The following is a 23,621-nucleotide window of genomic DNA, read 5'->3' as shown; positions in this document are numbered from 1 at the left end:
TGACAGATATCAAGAAGACCGGGGTGGAGGGGTGGGCAGGGAATATCTGGCTGATATGTAGAGAAAACAAAAGATAGAAATTTAAATGCTTCCTACTTCGGCTTCATGCAGAAAGAAAGTCTGGCTGATTAACAGCAGAACATGTCAAAATATTTTTTTAAAAAAAACCAATTCCTGTAAGTTTGTGTTTGAGTTTTTTCTTTTAATTTAAATTTATTATTTTTTTCTTTCCGAATGGAATGGAATGGAACAGAACAGAATAGAAATAAGGAAAGGAAAGGAAAAGGGAGAACAGAATAGAATAGAATAGAATAGAAATAAGGAAAGGAAAGGAAAGAAGGAAAGGGGGAGAATAGAATAGAATAGAATAGATATAGAATAGAATAGAATAGAATGTCTCCAACCTTGGCCACTTTAAGACCTGTGGACCTCAATTCCCAGAATTCTGGGAGTTAAAGTCAGTGGGTCTTGAAGTGCCCAAGGTTGGAGACCTCTGGGATAGAATATATAAAAATGGTTTTGTTAGGGGTCTTTGGAGAGGGGCAGCATACAAATCTAATAAATAGATAGATAGATGGATGGATGGATGGATGGATGGATAGATAGATAGATAGATAGATAGATAGATAATAGATAGATAGATAGATAATAGATAGATAGATAGATAATAGATAGATAGATAATAGATAGATAGATAGATAATAGATAGATAGATAGATAGATAGATAGATAGATAGATGATAGATAGATAGATAGATAGATAATAGATAGATAGATAATAGATAGATAGATAATAGATAGATAGATAATAGATAGATAGATAATAGATAGATAGATAGATAGATAGATAGATAGATAGATAGATAGATAGATAGATAAAAAAATATTAAAAATAGATACATACAGGTAATCCTTGATTGGCAACCATTCATTTAATGACCATTTCAAGATTACAGCAGCCATGGAAAAAGCCACTTATGACTGGTTTTCAAACTTACGACCATTATACCATCCCCATGGTCACATGATCAGAATTCAGACACTTGGCCCCTGGCATGTACTTATGACTGTTGCAGTGTCCCACCGAGGTCTCGTGATCACCCTTTACAACCTTCCCAGCCGGCTTCCAAAAAAACCCCAAAATCAAAATGGGTGGGTGGGGAAGGCGGATTCGATTAACGACAGCATGATTCACTTAACAACCGGAGTCATTCGCTTCACAACTGTGGCCGCAAAAGATTGCAAAATGGAACACAACTCCAGGCGAGGCAGTTTCTAAGCCAGGAGCTATGCTCCGTTTTGCCACCTTTTGTGGCCCCAGCTGTGAAGCGAATGACTCTGGTTGTTAAGTGAATCGTGCTGTCGAACCTGCCTCGCCTAGCAATGGAAATTCTGGGCTCGGTTGTGGTCAAGGATGACCTGTACAAGTTTTAAAAAGCTGGACGAAGCGTTGGAGAAATCCAGCTTCGATTTCAACCCCCTTCTGCCGCACGAATCCCAGCGACCGGTTAGGTCTCACAGAGTGGGCCTTCTCCGGGTCCCGTCAACAAAACAATGTCGCTTGGCGGGGCCCAGGGGAAAAGCCTTCTCTGTGGCGGCCCCGACCCTCTGGAATCAACTCTCCCCAGAGATTAGAATTGCCCCCACCCTCCTTGCCTTTCGTAAGCTCCTTAAAACCCACCTCTGCTGTCAGGCATGGGGGAACTGAGATATTCTTTCCCCCTAGGCCTTTACAATTTATGCATGGTATGTTTGTTTGTATGGATGTTTAGTTTTATAATAAGGATTTTTTTAGTTGTTTTTAGTATTGGATTTACATGATGTTTTTTATTACTGTTGTTAGCTGCCCTGAGTCTACGGAGAGGGGCAGCATACAAATCCAATAAATAAATAAATAAATAAATTTCTGCTGTGGAAATTCACCAAATGACTTTGGACCAATTTTTGCCGCTTTCTAAGCCCTGTGTACCTTTACAGAGTTGTCGCTGTGCAGTAGGTGAGGGATATACTGCTATAACACACACACACCGACCCACACACAGACCCACACATTAAAAAGGCGCAAAAGAAGATTTGATTTAATTTGATTTGATTTATTAGATTTATATGCCGCCCCTCTCCGCATACTCGGGGCAGCTCACAACAAGGTAAAAACAATACATAATAACAAATCCCATACCCACCAATCCAATTACAATTTAAGCTAAAAATTTCATAAAAAACAACCCAGAATATTAAAAAATTACAATTTAAGCTAAAAAATTCATAAAAAACAACCCCAGAATATTAAAAAACAAGCACACAATCAATCTAACACCAAAACAACATGGGCAAGGGGGAGATGTTTCAGTCCCCCCATGCCTGACAGCAGAGGTGGGTTTTAAGGAGTTTGCGAAAGGCAAGGAGGGTGGGGGCAATCCTAATCTCAGGGGGGAGCTGGTTCCAGAGGGTCGGAGCCGCCACAGAGAAGGCTCTTCCCCTGGGTCCGGCCAGATGGCATTGTTTAGTTGACGGGACCCCGAGAAGGCCAGCTCTGTGGGACCGAACCGGTCGCTGGGATTCGTGCGGCAGAAGGCGGTCCCGGAGATATTCTGGTCCGATGCCATGAAGGGCTTTATAGGTCATAACCAACACTTTGAATTGTGACCGGAAACTGATCGGCAACCAATGCAGACTGCGGAATGTTGGAGTAATATGGGCATACTTAGAGAAGCCCATAATTGCTCTCGCAGCTGCATTCTGCACGATCTGAAGTTTCCGAACACTTTTCAAAGGTAGCCCCATGTAGAGAGCATTACAGTAGTCGAGCCTTGAGGTGATGAGGGCATGAGTGACTGCGAGCAATGACTCCCGGTCCAAATAGGGCCGCAACTGGCGCACCAGGCGAACCTGGGCAAACGCCCCCCTCGCCACAGCTGAAAGATGTTTCTCTAATGTGAGCTGTGGGTCGAGGAAGACGCCCAAGTTGCGGACCCTCTCTGAGGGGGTCAATAATGGATGGACAGATAGAATTGTCCTTGGGAGGCAAGACCCACAGCCATTCTGTCTTGTCTGGATTGAGTTTGAGTCTGTTGACACCCATCCAGGCCCCAACAGCCTCCAGGCACCGGCACATCACTTCCACTGCTTCGTTGACTGGACATGAAGATGTTCTTCGTGCGCCAATTCAGAAAGCTCAGACCGCTCCAGGAGCCGCTGATCCAGTTCTAAAGAGGAACTATGGAGACCACCATTTGCACCTCGGTAGTTGTCTGGTTTGGCTCTGCAGCCAGGCAGGAGAGAGAGAGATATTTCAATGAATAGCCAGGACTGCAGAAAAAAACATCACAACCAGCCTGCCTTCCATGGAAGACCTGAATACTACAGGATTCAGAAAAGGGCCTGAGAAAATATCTACACACCACTCACATCCTAAACTGTTTCAGGTCCTCCCCTTGGGATGGCGCTATAGGCATGGCACGCCAAAACAGGCAGGCATAAAAATAGGTTTCCCCTCTGCCAACACCCTGCTGAACAACTAATTCTCACAGCATTGTCCGTCTTCGCATCTTTCCTACTCTCGTCTCGTCTGGTTTCTTACGATTTATCAGTTGTTGCTTGTAACATGTTTAATCATGGTAACTTATGATTTCTTATCTATTACTTGCTGTTTATATGTACGCTGTGAGCTTCTGCACTGGAGAAGAATTCCTAACGTGTCCAGTCAATAAAGGATTCTATTCTATTCTATTCTATTCCTATTTATTTTCTGTTCTGTTCTATGCTATATGCTATTCTATTGTACTCTAGTCTAGTCTATATACACTGCTCAAAAAAATAAAGGGAACACTCAAATAACACATCCCAGATCTGAATGAATGAAATATTCTCATTGAATATTTCATTTGCACAACTATTCCATTTGCACAACAGCATTTGGAATTGATGGTCAATCAGTGTTGCTTCCTAAGTGGACAGTTTGATTTCACAGAAGTTTGATTTACTTAAAGTTATATTGCGTTTTTTTAAGTCTTCTCTTTAATTTTTTTGAGCAGTGTATTTATTCTATTCTATATATTATTCTATTCCTATTTATTTTCTGTTCTATTCTATTCTGTATGTTATTCTATTCTATTCTCTATTTATTCTGTTCCGTTCTATTCCTATCTACTTGAGCTCTTGGAGAAGTAGCACTTCTAAAATTGAATAAATTGGTATTCAGGTGATGACTGCTGGTGATGAGCCCCACAAAGCCGGTCGTAATATTACAGGATTTCTTTAGTTTGTGTGGAGGGGGGAGGAACACCAGAATTTCTGCAATCCGTCTGGAGATTTCCCTTGCTTTTTGGAGACCCTTGACCCAATTCCCTTTCTGTTTCCTCCCTCCGTCCCTTCTTCCTCCCCCCTCCCGCCACCCTCTGCAGGACCAGGGGACTGTGGGCGTCATTTTCAACGTGGGCACGGATGACATCACGATCGAGGAGGGCAACGCCATGGTGAACGACGGCAAGTACCACGTGGTCCGTTTCACCCGGAGCGGCGGCAACGCAACGCTGCAGGTGGACAACTGGCCCATCAACGAACGATACCCGGCAGGTAGGGGACCACAATGCAGCGGCTGCCATCACCCCCCTTCTCTCTCTTCCCCCCTCCCCACCCCAACAGCGGAGGTTGGAACCTGTCTTCCTTTCTGCCAGAGGTGGGAGGGAGGAGGGGGCAGTAGCAGGTAGTGGGCAGCTGCCCTGGCATTCTCCTGGGCATCTCCTGGGCTTTCCAGATGTTCCGTGAGCCAAGGAATCGGAAGGATGAAGGATGGGGGCTTAGGAAACTTTCCTTCAATAGGGCAGAGGTCTTGAGCCAATCTTACCCCTTCTGAAGCATTTCCAGCAGGAAAGTTTGTTTCTTTAAATGGTCCCACTTTCTCGGAAGGGGCTGGAAATCGCACCCAAAATCTTTTCTCTGCCCCCCCTCCCTCCGTAAATTTCAATCTAGAAACCTCTCTCCTATCTGCAGGATAGTTAGGATTATTATTATTATTTTAATTCCTCCCCTTCCCATCAGTTCAGCGAATGGCACCACTCAGGATTCAGTCTTGGGCCTGATCAGGGAATTAGTGGGTTCTGTGTTCCTTCGGAGAAGCTCGGGCATTGTCTACCGAGATGGACATGTGGCTAAAAGGGTGACATTCCCCCCCACCCACCCCAAAGTTACCTATCTTATTCGGGCTGCCAGGGTTCCGACGGATGCCCTGATTAAATCGTGAGCCTCAAGCCAAACTTCCAAAGGAATCCAGTTATTTATGCAGAGCATCATGTCCACAGGTTCCCAAGTGAAGCCAGCTCTGACCCTACGTAATTTATGCCCCAATTATGACCCTGTTTCCTCCATCCCACCCATCAGGGTGTGTCACCAATCACATTCGCCAACAGAGCAACTTGCAGAGGTCGTTCCCTTCCAACTGCTGTAAGGATACAGCCTTGAGGCGGGCTTCTCGCTTGAAGTCACAGAACGGATTAGGTAGATGGGGTCTTAGAGGTCATCTTAGCCCAACCCACCATGCCACCCCGGGTTTATGGAAAGCCATGAATCTGTCTTGGACGAGTAGAAACTTTGAGGATGAGTCATTCTGTTTCCATTGGGAACGGTTTGCTTAAAATCTTCACGGCTTTTCGTTCTCTGCTGGTTCTTGTGCCCCTCACAGTATCCACCAACTTCTATCCCACCCACCCCCAGGAAGCCCCTCTTCTGAAGCCCAAATCATCTAATTGCACATTTGCCCCATGTGGTGCCAAAACCCTGTGAAGGGAGTCTTTGGCTCAACAACTTAACAATCACTTAACTTTAGTTACCGTTCCAACATGCAACGGCACTGAAAAATAGTGACTTGTGATTGTTTTTCACACATGACTGTTGCAGCACCACTGTGGACTTCAATTCCCATTTAGGTGGACTTCAGCTCCCAGAATTCCCTAATCTGGTGGACTTCAACTTCCAGAATTCTCCATTTGAATGGACTTTAACTCCCAGAATTCCCCAATCAGTTGGACTTCAACTTTCAGAATTCCCCATTTGAATGGACTTTAACTCCCAGAATTCCCCATTTGGGTGGACTTCAGCTCCCAGAATTCCCTAATCAGGTGGACTTCAACTTTCAGAATTCCCCATTTGAATGGACTTCAACTCCCAGAATTCCCCATTTGGGTGGACTTCAGCTCCCAGAATTCCCTAATCAGGTGGACTTCAACTTTCAGAATTCCCCATTTGAATGGACTTCAACACCCAGAATTCCCCAATCAGTTGGACTTCAACTTTCAGAATTCCCCATTTGAATGGACTTTAACTCCCAGAATTCCCCATTCAGGTGGACTTCAGCTCCCAGAATTCCCTAATCAGGTGGACTTCAACTTTCAGAATTCCCCATTTGAATGGACTTCAACTCCCAGAATTCCCCATTCAGGTGGACTTCAGCTCCCAGGGAGATTTCTGGGAGTTGAAGTCTCCCATCTTAAAGTTGACAAGGCCGAGAAAAAGTGCTCCACAGATCCCTCCACCCACCAAGAAAGTCCGTCTGCTGTAGCTGAAATGAAAAGGCCCGTATTCTCTTTTCCCCCATCTCCCTGTTTCTCTAAGCCTTCCCCCTCCCGTTGATGATGGGAGTCCTTGACATCCTTTCCGTCGTGACATTTTCAAGACATTGTTGCATCTCTTTTCAGCAAGCAGTGGCGTGCGAGCGCGTGTGACCCCCTGCGTGCCGCGTTCTCATCTAGCTTTTTCCTTGCAGCGGCTGGGCGTCATGAAAGAGCCGCAGGGAGATAAGCGAGGGCAAGGAAGGGGTGGGCAAAAAGGAGAGGTCATCTCCAGGGAAATATGGACGGGGAGAAGTCAAGGATGCCGAGAGGAGAGAGATCTTTAACCGATAGGGACCTCTGGCTTCTCTAGAGCAGGCAATTCCTCCTCCTCCTCCTCCTCCTCTCCAATGCGGAATATTTCTACCCCGTAGATCTTGGACGAGCCGTCTCGCGGCGTCCTTCCTCCCATCCTTCCGTTCCATTAAGCGTTCCTTGGGGAATCCTCTTTTCGGGCAACGGGACGGTTCCAACCTTCGCTGAATCAAACCAGGTGACTCGGGTAGCTGGAAGGTGCCGGCGTGAAATTAGAAGGTTGCCTTAGGCCCTGGCCAGATTAATCCCTTCTCCCGAATCTATTTGGGGGGGGGGGTGTTTGAATCACACACCGTTGCCCTGGTTTGCTGCTCCCTCCGGAAACTTCAAGGCGGAAGGAAGCCCATCTAACTGAGGTCATCGCTTGCAGGCAAAGCAAGGCAGGGAGGGCTTCTTCCCAGCTGGGATTTGCCAGGTTTTCGTAGATACACAACACACACACACACACACACGTGTGTGTGTCACCTCTCAAGTGCCTCTGCCATCCTGCTCGCCTCGCCGTGAGTCAGTTTGATGCAGCCTCACCTAATCCAGCTGCAGGGATTTTTCAAGACGGGTGGCTGCGTACGTTTGTTTCACATAAATAACCGGAATTTGACCCGTCTCCACTCCTGCTCAAATGGTCATCCCAAAAGGCAACTGCGCTTTGGTGGGGGTTTTTTTGGTTTTTTGAAGAGGTTTCGCTTCTCATCCAAGAAGCGTCTTCCGTTCTGACTGAACGGTGGAAGAGGGAAGGATTTATAGTCCTTGCAGTCATTTGGTCATTAGTATTAATGACCACAAGACTGCAAGTATTACATGTTAGTAGTAACATGTTGTAAGCCTCCCTGAGTCTCAGGAGAAGGGCAGCATGGAAATTGAATAAACAAATAAATTGAATTAATAAATAAATAGTATTATTTCCGAGAGTCCTTGAGGCTGCTTGGAGGAAGCACCTTGGGTGAGAAGCGAAATGTCTTCGAGCCAAACAAGAAAGCACCTTGTGGACAACCACAACTTGGTTGATTGAGAATCCCTGTAGACATTTAGCCAGCTGGACAGATCCTCTGTTAGTCATCCCAGAGCTGCCCAAGCCCGTTCCTGCCTCCAGAGTAGAGCTGCTCTGATACTTGTGCAGACTTAAGAGTTGTGGACCGCGACGCCCAGAATTCTGGAAGTCCTCAGGTATGACAGTTGCCAAGGTTTGGGACCCGCAATACAAGTGTTTCAAATAAATGACAAAAATTCGCCATCTGGCACTTTGGAAATCCTACTCAGCTAGACATCTCTGTCATCCCAGAGCTGTCCAAGGTGCTGAACCATGCAGGGGCCTTGATTGTTTCTGCATCCCGAGCAACTTCTCATAGTTGCACAGATTGAAGATTTGCAGACTTCGACTCCCAGAATTCCCCCAATACAAATATATATGTGTGTTTGTGTGAAACACCACTCACCATCAGGAATGCATCTCCAAGACCCTAATGCCTACAATGTTGAAACTTGGCACATGTGCTACTCTTGGCTTCTAAGTGCTCCTAAAAAAGGATTTTTCGAAATGACCCTCAGATCATTAGTTATTTCTTATATTATTATTAACATGCTCTGATGCTGAGGAGTTAGGCGTTCTACTCCCCCCCCACCTGAAAAGAACTCTGTTCCAACTGCCAGTGGACATGGCCAGAACCTGACTCATCTGACCTGCGGGCTGGGAGTTTAGACGTTCTATTCCATGCTAAGGAGTTCAGTTTCGCAGCGAAGCATGGGTATACGGTTGCTAGTGTTTTAAATAAATAACCAGAATTTGCCATTTCTACCTTGGCACTCTAGGAATCCTATTTGGCTAAGCAGATCCACTGCCATCTCAGAGCTGTCCAAGGTGCTGAATGGAGCAGCTGTCCAAGGTGCTGAACTATGCCTTGAAAGCCTCTTCCTGCCTTCAGGGCAGCTTCTCTGGGAGTTGCAGAGATGTAATGTGGATCCGTCCAACTTTGCATCGGGGCACAACCATGGAACATTTACTTATGTGGATATTCTTCCCTCCTTAAAAGGAAGTCCTCCATACCGCAGCTGGCTAAGCTGCATTTGTGTCAAGCAGTCCTGCAGCCACACAAAAGTCTCGGTGCAGAATGAATCAGTCATTCAAATAGAGCTGGAAGGGACCCTAGAGGCCTTCTAGTCTACTCCTCCTGCTCAAGCAGGATATAATGCACCACTTCAGACTGGTGGCTGTCTAGACTTTTCTTCAAAACCTCCAGTGATGCAGCACCCACAACTTCTGAAGGCACCTTATTGATTATTTTGAACCTGAGCATTTATTTCTCCTCCCAATCTATGGAAGAAATGCTCTTTTTACCTAGCCTGAGTTGGGGGGTCGAGCTGCAAAGCAGGTTGCTCAGCTGCCATTTTGGGGAAAACGTTGGTGCAGGCATCCTGGGTGTTGAGACACCTTGAGGGTTGGCATCATGTCACCCAATGGAAGGGCATTGAGTTATCTGGCCAAGAGGGATTCTAGCCAGCAAATCCAAATCCATTTTTTGGTTCAGCTGCGGCCATAGCAAGCCACGTGGATGTTTGCTTTTAAAAAAATATTTTTTATTGAATTATATACTATAAAAACAGTACAAAGGAAAAATACAATAAGAAAACAACAACAACAACAACAACAACAACAAAGCAATATAGACAAACAACAAGAAAAACATATATACACTAAAGTCTCATTGCTATTTGGTAAACTATATCAACAAGGGTTTTCTTACAGCTGTTTCTATCGGCAATAAAGATTACATGGGTTATTTGTTTTATACACAGTCTTGTTTGGCTTTCTACCCCCTTATTTCTATCATTATTACAATATTTCAGTTAATACAAATCATACATTCTATCAATTACCATTTTAAGAAAATTATACATTGAACAAATTTAAATTTTCTTACTTTTATAACTGAGATATCACTGTATTCTAGTTTTGTTTTTTCTTTAGTTCTTTTTTTTAATTAAGACAAAACAAGACACCAACATTCATATAAGAGAACGACAAACATATAACAAAATATAGGAGTTATTACCGCTCCGCTCTTATCAGAGGTTTCCAGAGAAAAACCTTTGCAAATCATATCATACAAAGAAACATATACTTATATTTCCTATTATTTGCAATTTTTTAGCTATTTAGTTCTATATAATATTTTAGTTGTTTAATTATTCCTTAATCTTCTGTTCAACCAATCGTAGACTTTATCCCAAACTTTATAATATTCAGTTTCCTTAGTTCTAAACCATTCCTAAAAAGTGTTCCAAATTTTATAGATGTTTCTATATACAGGTGAAATAAGCACATTTTATGGAGACAAAATCCAGTTGTTGTTTTTAAAAAAATCCCCGTGGTCTTGGCACCACCATTCCATGACAAGGCTAGAATGGAATCTTCAACCTAAAAGGGTTCCGCGAGGTCATCAAGTCCAACCCCCAACTGAAACCTCCCTGACAGGAGACGCCTTGATCTCGCCAACGAAGTGGGGAGGATCTTTCTCATAGCCTTAAGGATGGAGTCGACAGAAAACAGCTCACCGGCACCGCGGTGAATCACCAAAAAAGAAAAGAGGAAGACCTCTGAAATTGGTTTTATGGTTTGTAAGAAACCACAAGATTATTGCACCTTTCTTTGGAAGACGCAACAAAAAAATAATAATAATTAGTTCAGAATTTTCCTTCCTTTCATTCGGGAAAAAAAAATTACAAAGTGGGACGGGGTGCTCGGCCCGATGGCGACGCTATTCTTTGAAATCAGTTAATTAACACCAGAGTGACATTATTCTCCGACGCTTTCTGACACCTTTTTTTTTTCTCAATTCCTTCCTCTCTCTCTCAATCTCCCAAATTATCCGTTTGCCGTTACATTAAGCCGGGAAGAAGGACTCGGTGGCTTGTTTCTCTTTTTCTGTATGGCCGGCCTCTCGGCCGAAAGCCATTTTTTTATCTGGTCTTTTTAAAAATAAGCCTGAATCTGTTTCAGCCTGCGTGGGGAGGGCAAAATATTTAAGACCCCCTCCCCTTAAATGTTCTGTCTGGGTCACTCCGGAAGCTATGACCAACCCAAAAAGATAAGCCAGACACACTGGTAAAATTCAAATACAGTTTTATAATGTTCAAGGCAAACGAAGCTAACAGAAAATGTCCTTACAAAGCAGGGAAACACTGCAACTCCAAATATATACACGAAGGCAATTGTCCATGCAATCATCATAGGATTCTTGCTGCCAAGACGAGGCTGTAGATAACAAACATACACCTCCCACGGTTCTTCAAGACTGCTGGGCCACAAGCCAGGAACAGAGACGCCGAGAAACAATGCAGGTTACAGGAACTCCAAACTGATAACACTCCACATGGCTTCAAGAGTTTGCCTGCCTTATAATGAGGACCACACCCAAGCCCTGGTGTTCCTTATTCAATGCTGATAATATTTCCTTAATTGCTCCTTCCTTTGATCTAAACGTCTCTGTCGCATGCCAATGACAGCTTGTGCTTCGTCACCTAATGACTCCAAGCTACTGCCAGGGGAGAGCCCCTCCCCGGGGCTCCCATGCTGTTCTTCCTCGTCACATTCCTGACTGGACTCTCCCCCGTCCGACTGCTCAGCCCCCTCCTCTTCGCTGTCAGCCTCCTCCGGGCATGGAGCCAGCAGAGACGCAGCTGGTCTTTGATCTGCCTCAGGCTGAACCACAACATTAAAGAGGCAAGAGGAGAGGAATGCTTGAAAGTGATAAATGTTTAGTGAGAAGACACTGCAGGGTCCAGAGGGGAATAGGTGGCAGGAGGCAATTTGGGGGGTTCAGAATCCCAATCCTAAATGGGATTACAGGCCTTGTATTCTGAAAAAAATATATATAAATAAAAGCAAGTCATCAGGGATTGTTAAATTCCTTTGGACACGCCAACTGGGACTGATCTGCAATGCCTTTCTGTTTTGGGAAGAATATTTCTCCTTCAGGAAATAGTGAAATGATTTGGGGGGAGTGGGAAGTATCATGATTTGGGGGGTGGGAAATAGGATAGAAAAGCAGCGTTTCTTTCAGCTTATTTTTCCTTCCATCGGAGGGTGTGGGTGGGAGTTTGTGCGTACCGTGATTTAATTCAGATTTTTATCAAGCTGTGGATAAGCTGAGAACGGCATTAATCTGTCTCCGCTAGGAATCAAGACGATTCGGGAGCAATCGCCTGTCACCTTCCCCTATCTTTCTTTTCCTTCCTCCCTTCCCTCCCTTATTTTTTTCTCCTTCTCCTTCCTTCCTTCCTTTCTTTCTTTCTTCCTTCTTCCTTCCATCCTGTCTGTTTCTTCCTGCCTGCCTTCTCCTTCCCTCCCTCCCTCTCTTTCTTTCTTCTTCTTTCTTTCCTCTCTCTCCCTCTCTTCTTTATTTCACCTTTCTTTCCTTCCTTATTCCTTCCTTCCTTTCTTGCCTCCCTCCTCATTTCTCCTCCCTCCCTTCCTTGCCTCTCTCCTTCCCTTCTTTATTTCTCCTTCCTTTCCTCCTTCGCTTTCCTTTTTTCCTTCTTTCCTTCTATGTCATAATCTTTATTTATTTCTTCCCTCCCTTCTTAATTTCACCTTTCTTTCCTTTCTTCTTCTTATTCCTTCTTTCCTCCCTCTCTTGGCTCCCTCCCACCTTTCCTTCTTTATTTCTCCTTCGTTCCCTTCTTTCTTTCCTTCCTTATTCCCCCCTTTCTTATTCCTTCCATATTCCTTCCTTGCTTGCTTGCCTCCCTCCCTGCTTTTTTATTTCTTTTGTTTCCTTCCTTATTCCTTCTTTCCCTTCCTTATTCCTTCCTTCCTTTCTTGCCTCCCTTTCTTATTTATTTTTCCTAACTTCCTTCCCTTCCTTCCTTCTTTCCTTCCTTCTTTATTCCTTCCTTCCTTGCCTCCCTCCCTCCCTTCTTTATTTATCCTTCTTTCCTTTCATTCCTTCTTTCTTTGTTTCCATATTCCTTCCTTCCTTGCCTCCCTCCCTTCTTTATTTATCCTTTCCTTTCCTTCTTCATTCCTTCCTTCCTTCCCTCCCTCCCTTGGTGGGCAGTGCCAGCACCAGAGAGGGCAGCTCCTAAGACACTTGATTGATTAATTGCTGTGCCCTTCCATGATTGATTGGCTAATTAACCAATTAAAATGAATACAACTGGCCTCCAATCCCCACTAGAGATGCTCTTCATTTGAAAAGCTAATGGGCCCCTTTGTCCCAATTCCACTGATTTACAAAATCCCAGCATAATGTTTTTTGAAGAACCTCAAGAAAATACAGTACCTGCTTCCCCCCCCACCAAATCTGCAGGTTTCCCTCCCCCCACCTTTTGTTCAGAGGCAGGGAGAAAGTCCCTGGTGTTTGCGTTCCTACAAGCACAGGTCCGTGCATAAACCACGATTTCTGGGTGCATACTGTACCCTGATAACCCGAGTTCGAAACATGCCCCACTTTGTGCATTCTGGCAATGCAGGTTGTGTGAATGCAACCACCCTTGGGAGACAATGTGTCTTTCCAACACCTCTACGCCCCCCACCCCACAACAAAAGAGCCTTAAAACGTGAAAGAGGTTGTAGGCTCAAATGTAGCTTCGCAGAGTTCTGAGAGATACGCCTCTGGAGGATGTGCAGAGGGCATTTCCCTCACCTCTCAGAAACACCACTACTAAGGACTTAGATCGGGGGTCCCCAACCTTGGCAACTTGGTAAGTCTTGTGGACTTCAACTCCCAGAATTCTCCAGCCAGCAACGCTGATGAGGTCAGCATTGGACTACCACCTATGCTGGCTGGAGAATTCTGGGAGTTGAAATCCACAAGTCTTAAAGTTTCCCAGTTTGAAGACCTCTGACTTAGATAGTTTAAGGGACCTAGCTTGTAGATATGTATCTTTAATGGCAGGAGAAGAGGTAAGAGGACTCCCTTGCTAGACAATGGCCAAATCACCCTCCACTCTCAATGTTTTCATGTCTGTTTATGACTCCCCTTTGCTGCATTTTCTCTTTTCATTTCTCCTCTGTAAGCCAGAAACAGCCATATCCTGACTTCTGGTCAGCATTCGGCCGGTTTTTCACGCTCCCTGGGCTCCAGGGGCTTTTGTGGAGCCTCAGGAGAGTGAAAATGGCTTTCCCTGCCTCTGCAGGCCCTCCGGAGGCCGGAAACAGCTATTTCCTGACTTCTGGTCGGCCTGTTAGGTCTGTTTTTCACCCTCCCTGGGCTCCAGAGGCTTTTGTGAAGCCTCAGGAGAGTGAAAATGGCTTCCCCTGCCTCTGCAGGCCCTCCGGAGGCTGGAAACAGCTATTTCCTGACTTCTGGTTGGCCAGTTAGGCCTGTTTTTCACCCTCCCAGCCTTCAGTGGCTTTTGTGGATCCCAAGGAGAGGAAAAATGGCTTCCCCTGCCCCTGGAGGCTCTCTGGAGGCCAGAAACAGGCATTTCCTAACTTCTGGTTTTCCCGTTAGGTTCGTTTTTCACCCTTCCAGGCTCCAGAGGCATTTTTGGAGCCCGAGGAGAGCGAAAATGGCTTCCCCTGCCTCCCAAAGGCCAAAAACAGCCATTTCCTGACTTCTCATCAGCCCATTAAGCCCATTTTTCACCCTCCCAGCAGCCTGAGGAGAGCAAAAATGGCTTCCCCTGCCCCTGCAGGCCCTCCAGAGGCCGGAAACAGCTATTTCCTGACTTCTGGTCAGCCTGTTAGGCCTGTTTTTCACCCTCCCAGCCTTCAGTGGCTTTTGTGGATCCCGAGGAGAGCAAAAATGGCTTCCCCTGCCCCTGGAGGCTCTCTGGAGGCCAGAAACAGGCATTTCCTAACTTCTGGTTTTCCCGTTAGGTTCGTTTTTCACCCTTCCAGGCTCCAGAGGCATTTTTGGAGCCCGAGGAGAGCGAAAATGGCTTCCCCTGCCTCCCAAAGGCCAAATACAGCCATTTCCTGACTTCTCGTCAGCCCATTAAGCCCATTTTTCACCCTCCCAGCAGCCTGAGGAGAGCGAAAATGGCTTCCCCTGCCCCTCAGGCCCTCCAGAGGCCGGAAACAGCTATTTCCTGACTTCTGGTCAGCCTGTTAGGCCTGTTTTTCATCCTCCCAGCCTCCAGAGGCTTTTGTGGAGTCTGAGGAGAGGAAAAATGGCTTCCCCTGCCCCTGGAGGCCCTCTGGAGGCTGAAAACAGCCATTTTCTGACTTCCAGTTTTCCCATTAGGCCCGTTTTTTGCCCTTCCAGCCTCCAGAGGCTTTCTTGGAGCCTGGGGAGCGTGAAAGCATCTACCCCCGCCTGCCCAAAAGCCCTCTGGGGGCTGAAAATGCCTTCCAGAACCTCCGTGTGAGCCGAAAATCAGCTCGCCGGTGTCTTGGAGCTCAGCTAGGGCAACAGCTCACACGTCAGCAAACATGGCTCCATGTGCCACCTGTGGAATGCATCCCATAGGTTCTCCAGCCCGGGCCTAGGGTGTTCCTAGCAGCGTGCAAGATTTCAACAAATCATCTAGGGGTCGAGAGGTTTTTTTGATGATTGTTAAAGTGAGCTACAGACTGGCAGTTTCCGAATAACAAAGAGTTGGAAAAGGCCTTGGAGATCTTCTAGTTGGAAAAGGCCTTGGAGGTCTTCTAGTCCAACCCTCTGCTCAAGCAGGAGACCAAATGGCTGTCCAATTTCTGGTTGGAAACCTACAGTGTTGAAGCACCCACAATCTCTTGAAGGAACCGTTCATAGAATAGAACAGAACAGAATAGAATAGAATTTTTATTGGCCAAGTGTGATTGGACACACAAGGAATTTGTCTTGGTGCAGATGCTCTCAGCGTACATAAAATAAAATTTGACACATTTGTCAAGAATCATGTGATACAACACTTAATGATTGTCATAGGGGTCAAATAAGCAATGAAGAAGCAATATTAATAAAAATCTTAGGATATACGCAACAAGTTACAGTCATACAGTCAACATGGGAGGAAATGGGTGATAGGAATGATGAGAAAAACTAGTAGAATAGAAGTGCAGATTTAGTAGAAAGTCTGACAGTGTTGAGGGAATTATTTGTTTAGTAGAGTGATGGCGTTCGGGAAAAAACTGTTCTTGTGTCTAGTTGTCTTGGTGTGCAGTGCTCTGTAGCGACGTTTTGAGGGTAGGAGTTGAAACAATTTGTGTCCAGGATGTGAGGGGTCAGTAAATATTTTACTGGTTCATTGTTATCACTATCAGGAAGCCCCAGGTTGCTCCCTTCCCAATTAGTTTCCGTCCGTAGCTTCTTCTCCTGCCTTGGTGCTTTGGAAAATAAGTTGACCCCCCTCCTCTTTTGGGGAGCCCCTCAAATACTAGAAGGCTGCTATCATGTCACCACCAGTCCTTTTTTAATCTCTTTACCTCTAGGCTGGCTGTACCCAAATCTTGCAACTGTCCTTCCTACGTTTTAGTCTTGGGGGGCCCTAATCATCTTCCTTGCTTTTGTGCAAACCTCCTTTTTCTAAACCACTGGGTTGATTGACAGCATCCCCCCCCCCATCCTCCTTGCCTGGAAGGCCCCCGCCGAAGCACTGATGGTTGCGCATCAACAGCGCTTCCGCCTTCGACGAGAATGTCTTCTTTTCTTTGATTTGTTGAGCTCATTGTGTTGCGCGAGTTCAAAGGCGGACCGGCAACGAATGTGTTCCCTCCCAGTCCCAACAGATAAGACACACACACACCCCGCTGTGAAATTTCAGTGTAGAGCCGGATCCTAATTACAGACTCCGGTCACTTTCCGAGGATGGCGTATTTTTAATTAAAAAGATGTTAATCGGCTAGTTAGTACAGAAGCTAATGAGAGCATGAAAAGTCCCCTGGTTTCTCCCTCTCTAATTAGGGGGACGAATGGTGGCGCAGAGTGAGAAGTTGGGAAGGGGAACACCCCTCGCCCTACCTCCCTTCCCTTCCCCCTAACCTACCCCCCTCCCCAGGAAGGGGTCTCTTGAGTTTTATTGTAGTCTCAGCCGTGGAGGAACTAAAAATGGAGATTTATCCCTGGGAAGCTAAGCAATGGGTGGAAACTAAACAAGGAGAGAAGCAACTCAGAACTGAGGAGAAATCTCCTGACAGCGAGAACAATTAATACTTGGAACAGTTTGCCTCCAGAAGTTGCGAATTTATTTATTTATTTATTTATTGGATTTGTATGCCGCCCCTCTCCAGAGACTCGGGGCGGCTAACAGCGACAATAAAACAGTGTACAATAGTAATTTGGTATTAGAAATGATTAAAAATCCATTAATACAAAAAAACCAAACATACATACATACATACATACCATGCATAGAATTGTAAAGGCCTAGGGGGAAGAGGATCTCAATTCCGCCATGCCTGGCGGCAGAGGTGGGTTTTAAGTTGTTTACGAAAGGCAAGGAGGGTGGGGGCAGTTCTAATCTCTGGGGGAAGTTGGTTCCAGAGGGCCGGGGCCACCACAGAGAAGGCTCTTCCCCTGGGTCCCGCCAGGCGACATTGCTTAGTTGACGGGACCTGGAGAAGATCCGCTCTGTGGGACCTAACTGGTCGCTGGGATTCGTGCAGCAGAAGGCGGTCCCTGAGGTAATCTGGTCCGGTGCCATGAAGGGCTTTGTAGGTCATAACCAACACTTTGAATTGTGACCGGAAACTGATCGGCAACCAATGCAGACTGCGGAGTGTTGGTGTAACATGGGCATATTTAGGAAAGCCCATGATTGCTCTCGCAGCTGCATTCTGCACGATCTGAAGTTTCCGAACACTTTTCAAAGGTAGCCCCATGTAGAGAGCATTACAGTAGTCAAGTCTCGAGGTGATGAGGGCATGAGTGACCGTGAGCAGTGACTCCCGGTCCAAGTAGGGTCGCAACTGGTGCACAAGGCGAACCTGGGCGAACATCCCCCTCGCCACAGCTGAAAGATGTTTCTCTAATGTGAGCTATAGATCGAGGAGGACGCCCAAGTTGCGAACCTTCTCTGAGGGGGCCAGTGATTCTCCCCCCAGGGTAATGGACGGACAGATGGAGTTGTCCTTGAATGCTCCAACACTGGAAGTTTTTAAGCAGATGTTGGATAACCCTTTTGTCTGAAGTAGTGTAGGGTTTCCTGCCTAAGCAGGGGGTTGGGCTAGAAGACCTCCAAGGTCCCTTCCAACTCTGTTGTTATCATTATTATTATTATTAACTTCAGCAATAGAGTGGTCAATACCTGGAATACACTACCCAACTCTGTGATTTCATCACCAGACCCCCCAAAATTTTTACCTTTAGGCCTTCAAACTTGGCAACTTTGGTTGATGGATGCAATTCAAGGTGTTGGTTATCACCTTCAAAGCCCTACATGGCTTAATATGTACAGGACGTCCTTCTGCCGCATACCTCCCAGCCAGTGATTGGCTACCAAAACTTTTACTGCCACACTGTGGGTGTGGCTTGATGGTCATGTGGCCGGGTAGGAGTGGCTTACCGGCCATGTGATCAGGTGGGAGTGGCTTGTGATCAGGTGGGAGTTCTCGGAGACGGGCAGCATACAAATCTAATAAATTATCATTATTAAATTATTGACAATCATGTGACCAGTGGTGGCTTAAAGGTCATGTGACTGGGATGGGAGGGGCTTGCCGACCAAGATAACTTTTCAAATAGGTGCTTGGCCTCTTTTTCAGTGGATTAAGTCCCATTATTTGAATACCCACAAAAAAGGGCAAATGATAGACAGCGTTATTTGTTGAGGAGCACAGCCACATTTTAAAGGTCTTGAACCGAACCCACAAGGTTCAGTAGGATAACAGATTAGGCAAGTAGCTCGATTTTCTTTCCTTGCTATAAAAGTTCAGTTCTAGATAATGGGAAATGATTAAAGCGTTTATGGGTAAAAGCATGCTGTTTAATTATTTCCTACTTTAAAAGTAATTAAGGATCATGCTAGGTACTAGAGAAGGAAGGACAATAAAAAAAACGAATAAGTGTTCAATAAATAGTGCATAATCTTACTACCCCGATTGTGCCCCCCCCCCGTGGGGGTGGCACGCCATTACTGCCTCCAAGCGGCCGATTAGGGTCTTTGCAGTTGAATTGTGGGATCTCTCTTGAGTTTGGGGGTTTTCTTGCAGACCAACTAGGTAATGTCATCAGGGCTAGAAGGGAAGGAGAGAGGGAATAGGAGGAAGAAGACTATGGGGCCTTAGTTGTTTTCTTCCAGACATTCCATAACCCAACTAGGTAACATTATCACTGCTAGAAAGGAGTGGGGTTTGCAGGAAGGAGGAGGGAGAGGCTGGACCTTAATTTCCTGGCCAAGACCAGGCAATTCTCTTGCCCACTACAGAGAAAGCACATGCCAAGGCTTGGCTGAAAGACATTCCATCAACACTGCTTGGAGCCAGAGAAGGAAATGGAAGAGGAGAGAGGAAGGAAGGAAGGAAGGAAGGAAGGAAGGAAGGAAGGAAGGAAGGAACGAAGGAACGAAGGAGGGCAGGGGAGGAAGGAAGATGATGACAAAGAAGGAAATAAGAAAAAATGAAAGGAGGGAGAAGAAGAAACAAGGGAGGGAGGGAAGGAACAAGGGAGGAAGGAAGGAAGGAAGGAAGAAATAAAGAAAGAATAGAGGGCAGGGGAGGAAGGAAGGAAGATTATGACAAAGAAGGAAAGAAGGAAAAATGAAAGGAGGGAGAAGAAGAAACAAGAGAGGGAGGGAAGGAAGGAACAAGGAAGGAAGGAAAGAAAGAAAGGAGGGCAGGGGAGGAAGGAAGGAAGATTATGACAAAGAAGGAAATAAGAAAAAATGAAAGGAGGGAGAAGAAGAAACAAGGGAGGGAGGGAGGGAAGGAACAAGGAAGGAAGGAAGAGAAAGAAAGAAAGAAAGAAAGAAAGAATAGAGGGCAGGGGAGGAAGAAAGGAAGATTATGACAAAGAAGGAAATAAGAAAAAATGAAAGGAGGGAGAAGAAGAAACAAGGGAGGGAGGGAGGGAAGGAACAAGGAAGGAAGGAAGAGAAAGAAAGAAAGAAAGAATAGAGGGCAGGGGAGGAAGAAAGGAAGATTATGACAAAGAAGGAAAGAAGGAAAAAATGAAAGGAGGGAGAAGAAGAAACAAGGGAGGGAGGGAAGGAACAAGAAAGGAAAAAAGAAGGAAGGAAAGAAAGGAAGGAGCAATAAAGAAGGGAGTGGGAGGAGGAAGGAAGGAAATGAAGAAGGGAGGCAGAAAGCAAGAAAGAAATAAGGAAGGAAAGGAAGGTGAAATAAAGAAGGGAGGGAGAGAAGGGGAGAAAAAGAAGAGAGAGAGGGAGGGAGGGAGAAGGCAGGCAGGAAGAAACAGACAGGATGGAAGGAAGAAGGAAGAAAGAAAGAAAGGAAGGAAGGAAGGCGAAGGAGAAAAAAATAAGGGAGGGAAGGGAGGAAGGAAAAGAAAGATAGGGGAAGGTGACAGGCGATTGCTCCCGAATCGTCTTGATTCCTAGCGGAGACAGATTAATGCCGTTCTCAGCTTATCCACAGGGCCCCAGCTTGATAAAAATCTGAATTAAATCACGATACGCACAAACTCCCACCCACACCCTCCGATGGAAGGAAAGTAAGCTGTAGAAAGGCTGCTTTTCTATCCTATTTCCCACTCCCCCAAAATCATTTTATTATTTTCTTCCGGAGAAATATTCTTCCCAAAACAGAAAGGAGGGACAGATCAGCCAAGGAAGACAGCGCGCTTGTCTATCTGGTTTCTCACCTTCGTTCCTGCACCATTTCCCTCGTATTCTAGAAGACACGTCTGTGTCCAGTCGTAATGGAAGATCTATACATCTTTGGGGGAATCATCAAACCTTCCAACTTTGTCTTTTTTGGCTGCTCTTGCCGGCCTCCTCATCCATCCGTCAAACTGTCCCTGACCCCAGGAGATTTTTGACGGCGGCTGCTACTTCTTTCGAACGTGGCTTCCTCCGTGGTTCTCATTTAAGATCCCCTTATCTTGCTCTGCCTCCATAGAAACGTAGAAACATAGAAGACTGACGGCAGAAAAAGACCTCATGGTCCATCTAGTCTGCCCTTATACTATTTTCTGTATTTTATCTTAGGATGGATCTATGTTTATCCCAGGCAGGTTTCAATTCAGTTACTGTGGATTTATCTACCATGTCTGCTGGAAGTTTGTTCCAAGGATCTACTACTCTTTCAGTGAAATAATATTTCCTCATGTTGCTTTTGATCTTTCCCCCAACTAACTTCAGATTGTGTCCCCTTGTTCTTGTGTTCACTTTCCTATTAAAAACACTTCCCTCCTGGACCTTATTTAACCCTTTGACATATTTAAATGTTTCGATCATGTCCCCCCTTTTCCTTCTGTCCTCCAGACTGTACAGATTGAGTTCATGAAGTCTTTCCTGATACGTTTAATGCTTAAGACCTTCCACCATGCTTGTAGCCCGTCTTTGGACCCGTTCAATTTTGTCAATATCTTTTTGTAGGTGAGGTCTCCAGAACTGAACACAGTATTATTCCAAATGTGGTCTCACCAGCATTCTATATAGCGGGATCATAATCTCCCTCTTCCTGCTTGTTATACCTCTAGCTATGCAGCCAAGCATCCTACTTGCTTTCCCTGCCGCCTGACTGCACTGTTCACCCATTTTGAGACTGCCAGAAATCACTACCCCTAAATCCTTTTCTTCCAGAAGTCGGGGTCTTGGTAAAACATGAACCCTCAGTTCCCTTGCACGACAAATATTTCACCCAGTCGGGAAGCAGCACTTGTTCGCCTGTAGAATAGAATAGAAGGGACCTTGGAGGCCTTCTAGTCCAGCCCCCTGCTGAAGCAGGAGAATCTATACCGTCTCAGATAATTGACGGTCTCTAGACTCTTGAAAACATCCAGGGATGATGGAGCGCCCATCGGTGATAAAATAACAGGAGCCCAGAAGAAGGATAAAAGAAAAATCTTTATTATTTGTTTTTAAAAAAAACTCTATACGAACCTGCGCGACATAGGACATAAAAGAAAACGTATCAATGTCCCTGAGATAAATGCCATATATTTATACTTCTTTATTTGTCCCTTCTTTGGGCTTTCCCCTCTTAGGACAATCCTCCATTACACAACACTCTTATATAACATCATTGGCAAACCTTTACATCCTTTGGGCCTTTCACATAGTGTTTTTCAGTTTTAAAGTGATTCCTGCAGGCAAGACATTCCACTGTCTTCCTTAGTGCTTGGGGATTCATATAACCAAGAAAGTCTAGGAATGAGGATGGTATGTCATTTTGGGAACCTAAGAAGAGCCCTGCTGAATCAGACCAAAGCCCATCGAGTCCAGCATTCTGTGGCCCACAGTGGCCCACCAATTGTCCATGGGGATCTTGAGCAGAAGGAGAAGGCAAAACCCTCCCTTTCCCTTGACCCCCAACAAGTGGTACCCAAGGGAATCCTGCCTGCCTCAATCAACATAGAGGCCACACTTGGACATCCATTTCTATGATACACTTGGCATCCCTGAATCTGTCTAATCCTGCCTTGAAGCTATCCAGGCTGACAGCTGTCACGACCTCTTCTGGAAGGGAATTCCATCAACCATCTCTGCGTGAATAAATATTTCCCTCGGACGAACCTGTTTCCTCTGTGTGTGTGTGTGTGTGTCACCATTTTTTAAACTCTCCTTCGCCTCGGTGGCTTCCTTCAGACCACTTTGAGGATCAGGAGTCCATCCCGCCGGACGCCTGGCTTATATCTTGGTGCCAAATTTTGGCTGCTCCCATGGCGCTCCCTCTCTGCCTCTGACCAGGCAAAAGAGGAAGCCGCTCCACCGGCCTAGTAAGGTCAATGAAACCAGAAGCACGGACAAGCAGGTGAGGCTCTTTTTCCCCCATGGAAAAACTTTGGAAAGTGTTGTCTGCACCCGGGTCCAATCTTCTATGCCTGCCCTCTCTAATCATCTCTTTTGAACGATCCCATCATCCCTTGCATTGGGGTGGAGTCTGGGCAACTGAATGGAGCTGAGTGTTTACTGGCCCATTGCCCTTCCCGTTGCCAGTATGGAGTTTTCTTCATCAGTTACATTACAGAGAGAGAGAAATACCTGCCTCTACCTACGATCGACACCACAACCTCCTGATTGTAAAGTGAGAGCTCCATCTCTAGGCCACCGCACCACTCCATGCCTTCTCTATAATCCCAGCATTATTTGGGGGGGGGGGGCACGCATCAAGTAAGCAGCTACAATTGGCTGAAATTTGGGAGGTAAGATCTGAGCGCAATGGGAGAAGGGATTGCGTTCCCAGCTGAACAGTTTCTTGCTAAAAACACATTTTTCTCTTCTGGAAGCTACTGAGCCTTTGACACAGCAGAGGGCTGAAATTGGGGGGCAAGCTGTCCCTCTCCCCCAAAAGTTGGGGTGGATTGGACTGAGCTTTGAACCTTCCACAGGGGCCCTTCTCATTTCAAGCCTCCCCAAGGCAGCAGATGTGGAGAACAACCAGTCGACACTGTGTGATTCTAACCCACTTTGTTTCAACAGCGGGAGAAACGATTGGAGGAGGGCAGGTGGGAGGGGCCTTCAAAGGTGTGTCCCAACCTCAGGTGCGTTCACCGATTCGTTCAGCCCTGCCGTCGCCCCACCTTCCCAAGACACCTGGTTCACCCCCAGCCTTTGCACCCCTCCCTCGTTTGTTTTGATGGCTGAGACTGCGCAATTCCCTTGCCCCCTTTCCCAGAGGCTAAAGCGGGGAGAAATCTCGAGAGGCGGAGGGGGGGG

The 23,621-nt window shown here is 45.9% G+C and overlaps 1 protein-coding gene across 1 annotated transcript in view; it reads left to right on the top strand.

Annotated features, from left to right (window-relative positions):
• Nucleotides 1-23,621, top strand: part of NRXN2 (neurexin 2) — a 619,785-nt gene that overhangs the window by 538,362 nt on the left and 57,802 nt on the right. Inside the window, exon 15 of the mRNA XM_070766693.1 lies at nt 4,404-4,575. Within this exon, the coding sequence (XP_070622794.1) occupies nt 4,404-4,575 (172 nt within the window). The remainder of the gene's footprint in view (nt 1-4,403; nt 4,576-23,621) is intronic.

Source organism: Erythrolamprus reginae, chromosome 13 (genome assembly GCF_031021105.1).
Source record: "Erythrolamprus reginae isolate rEryReg1 chromosome 13, rEryReg1.hap1, whole genome shotgun sequence".
NCBI classification, from domain to species: Eukaryota; Metazoa; Chordata; class Lepidosauria; order Squamata; family Dipsadidae; genus Erythrolamprus; species Erythrolamprus reginae.
The sequence above is the reverse complement of the archived record's forward strand: the minus strand, read 5'-3'. Positions and strand labels throughout refer to the sequence as shown.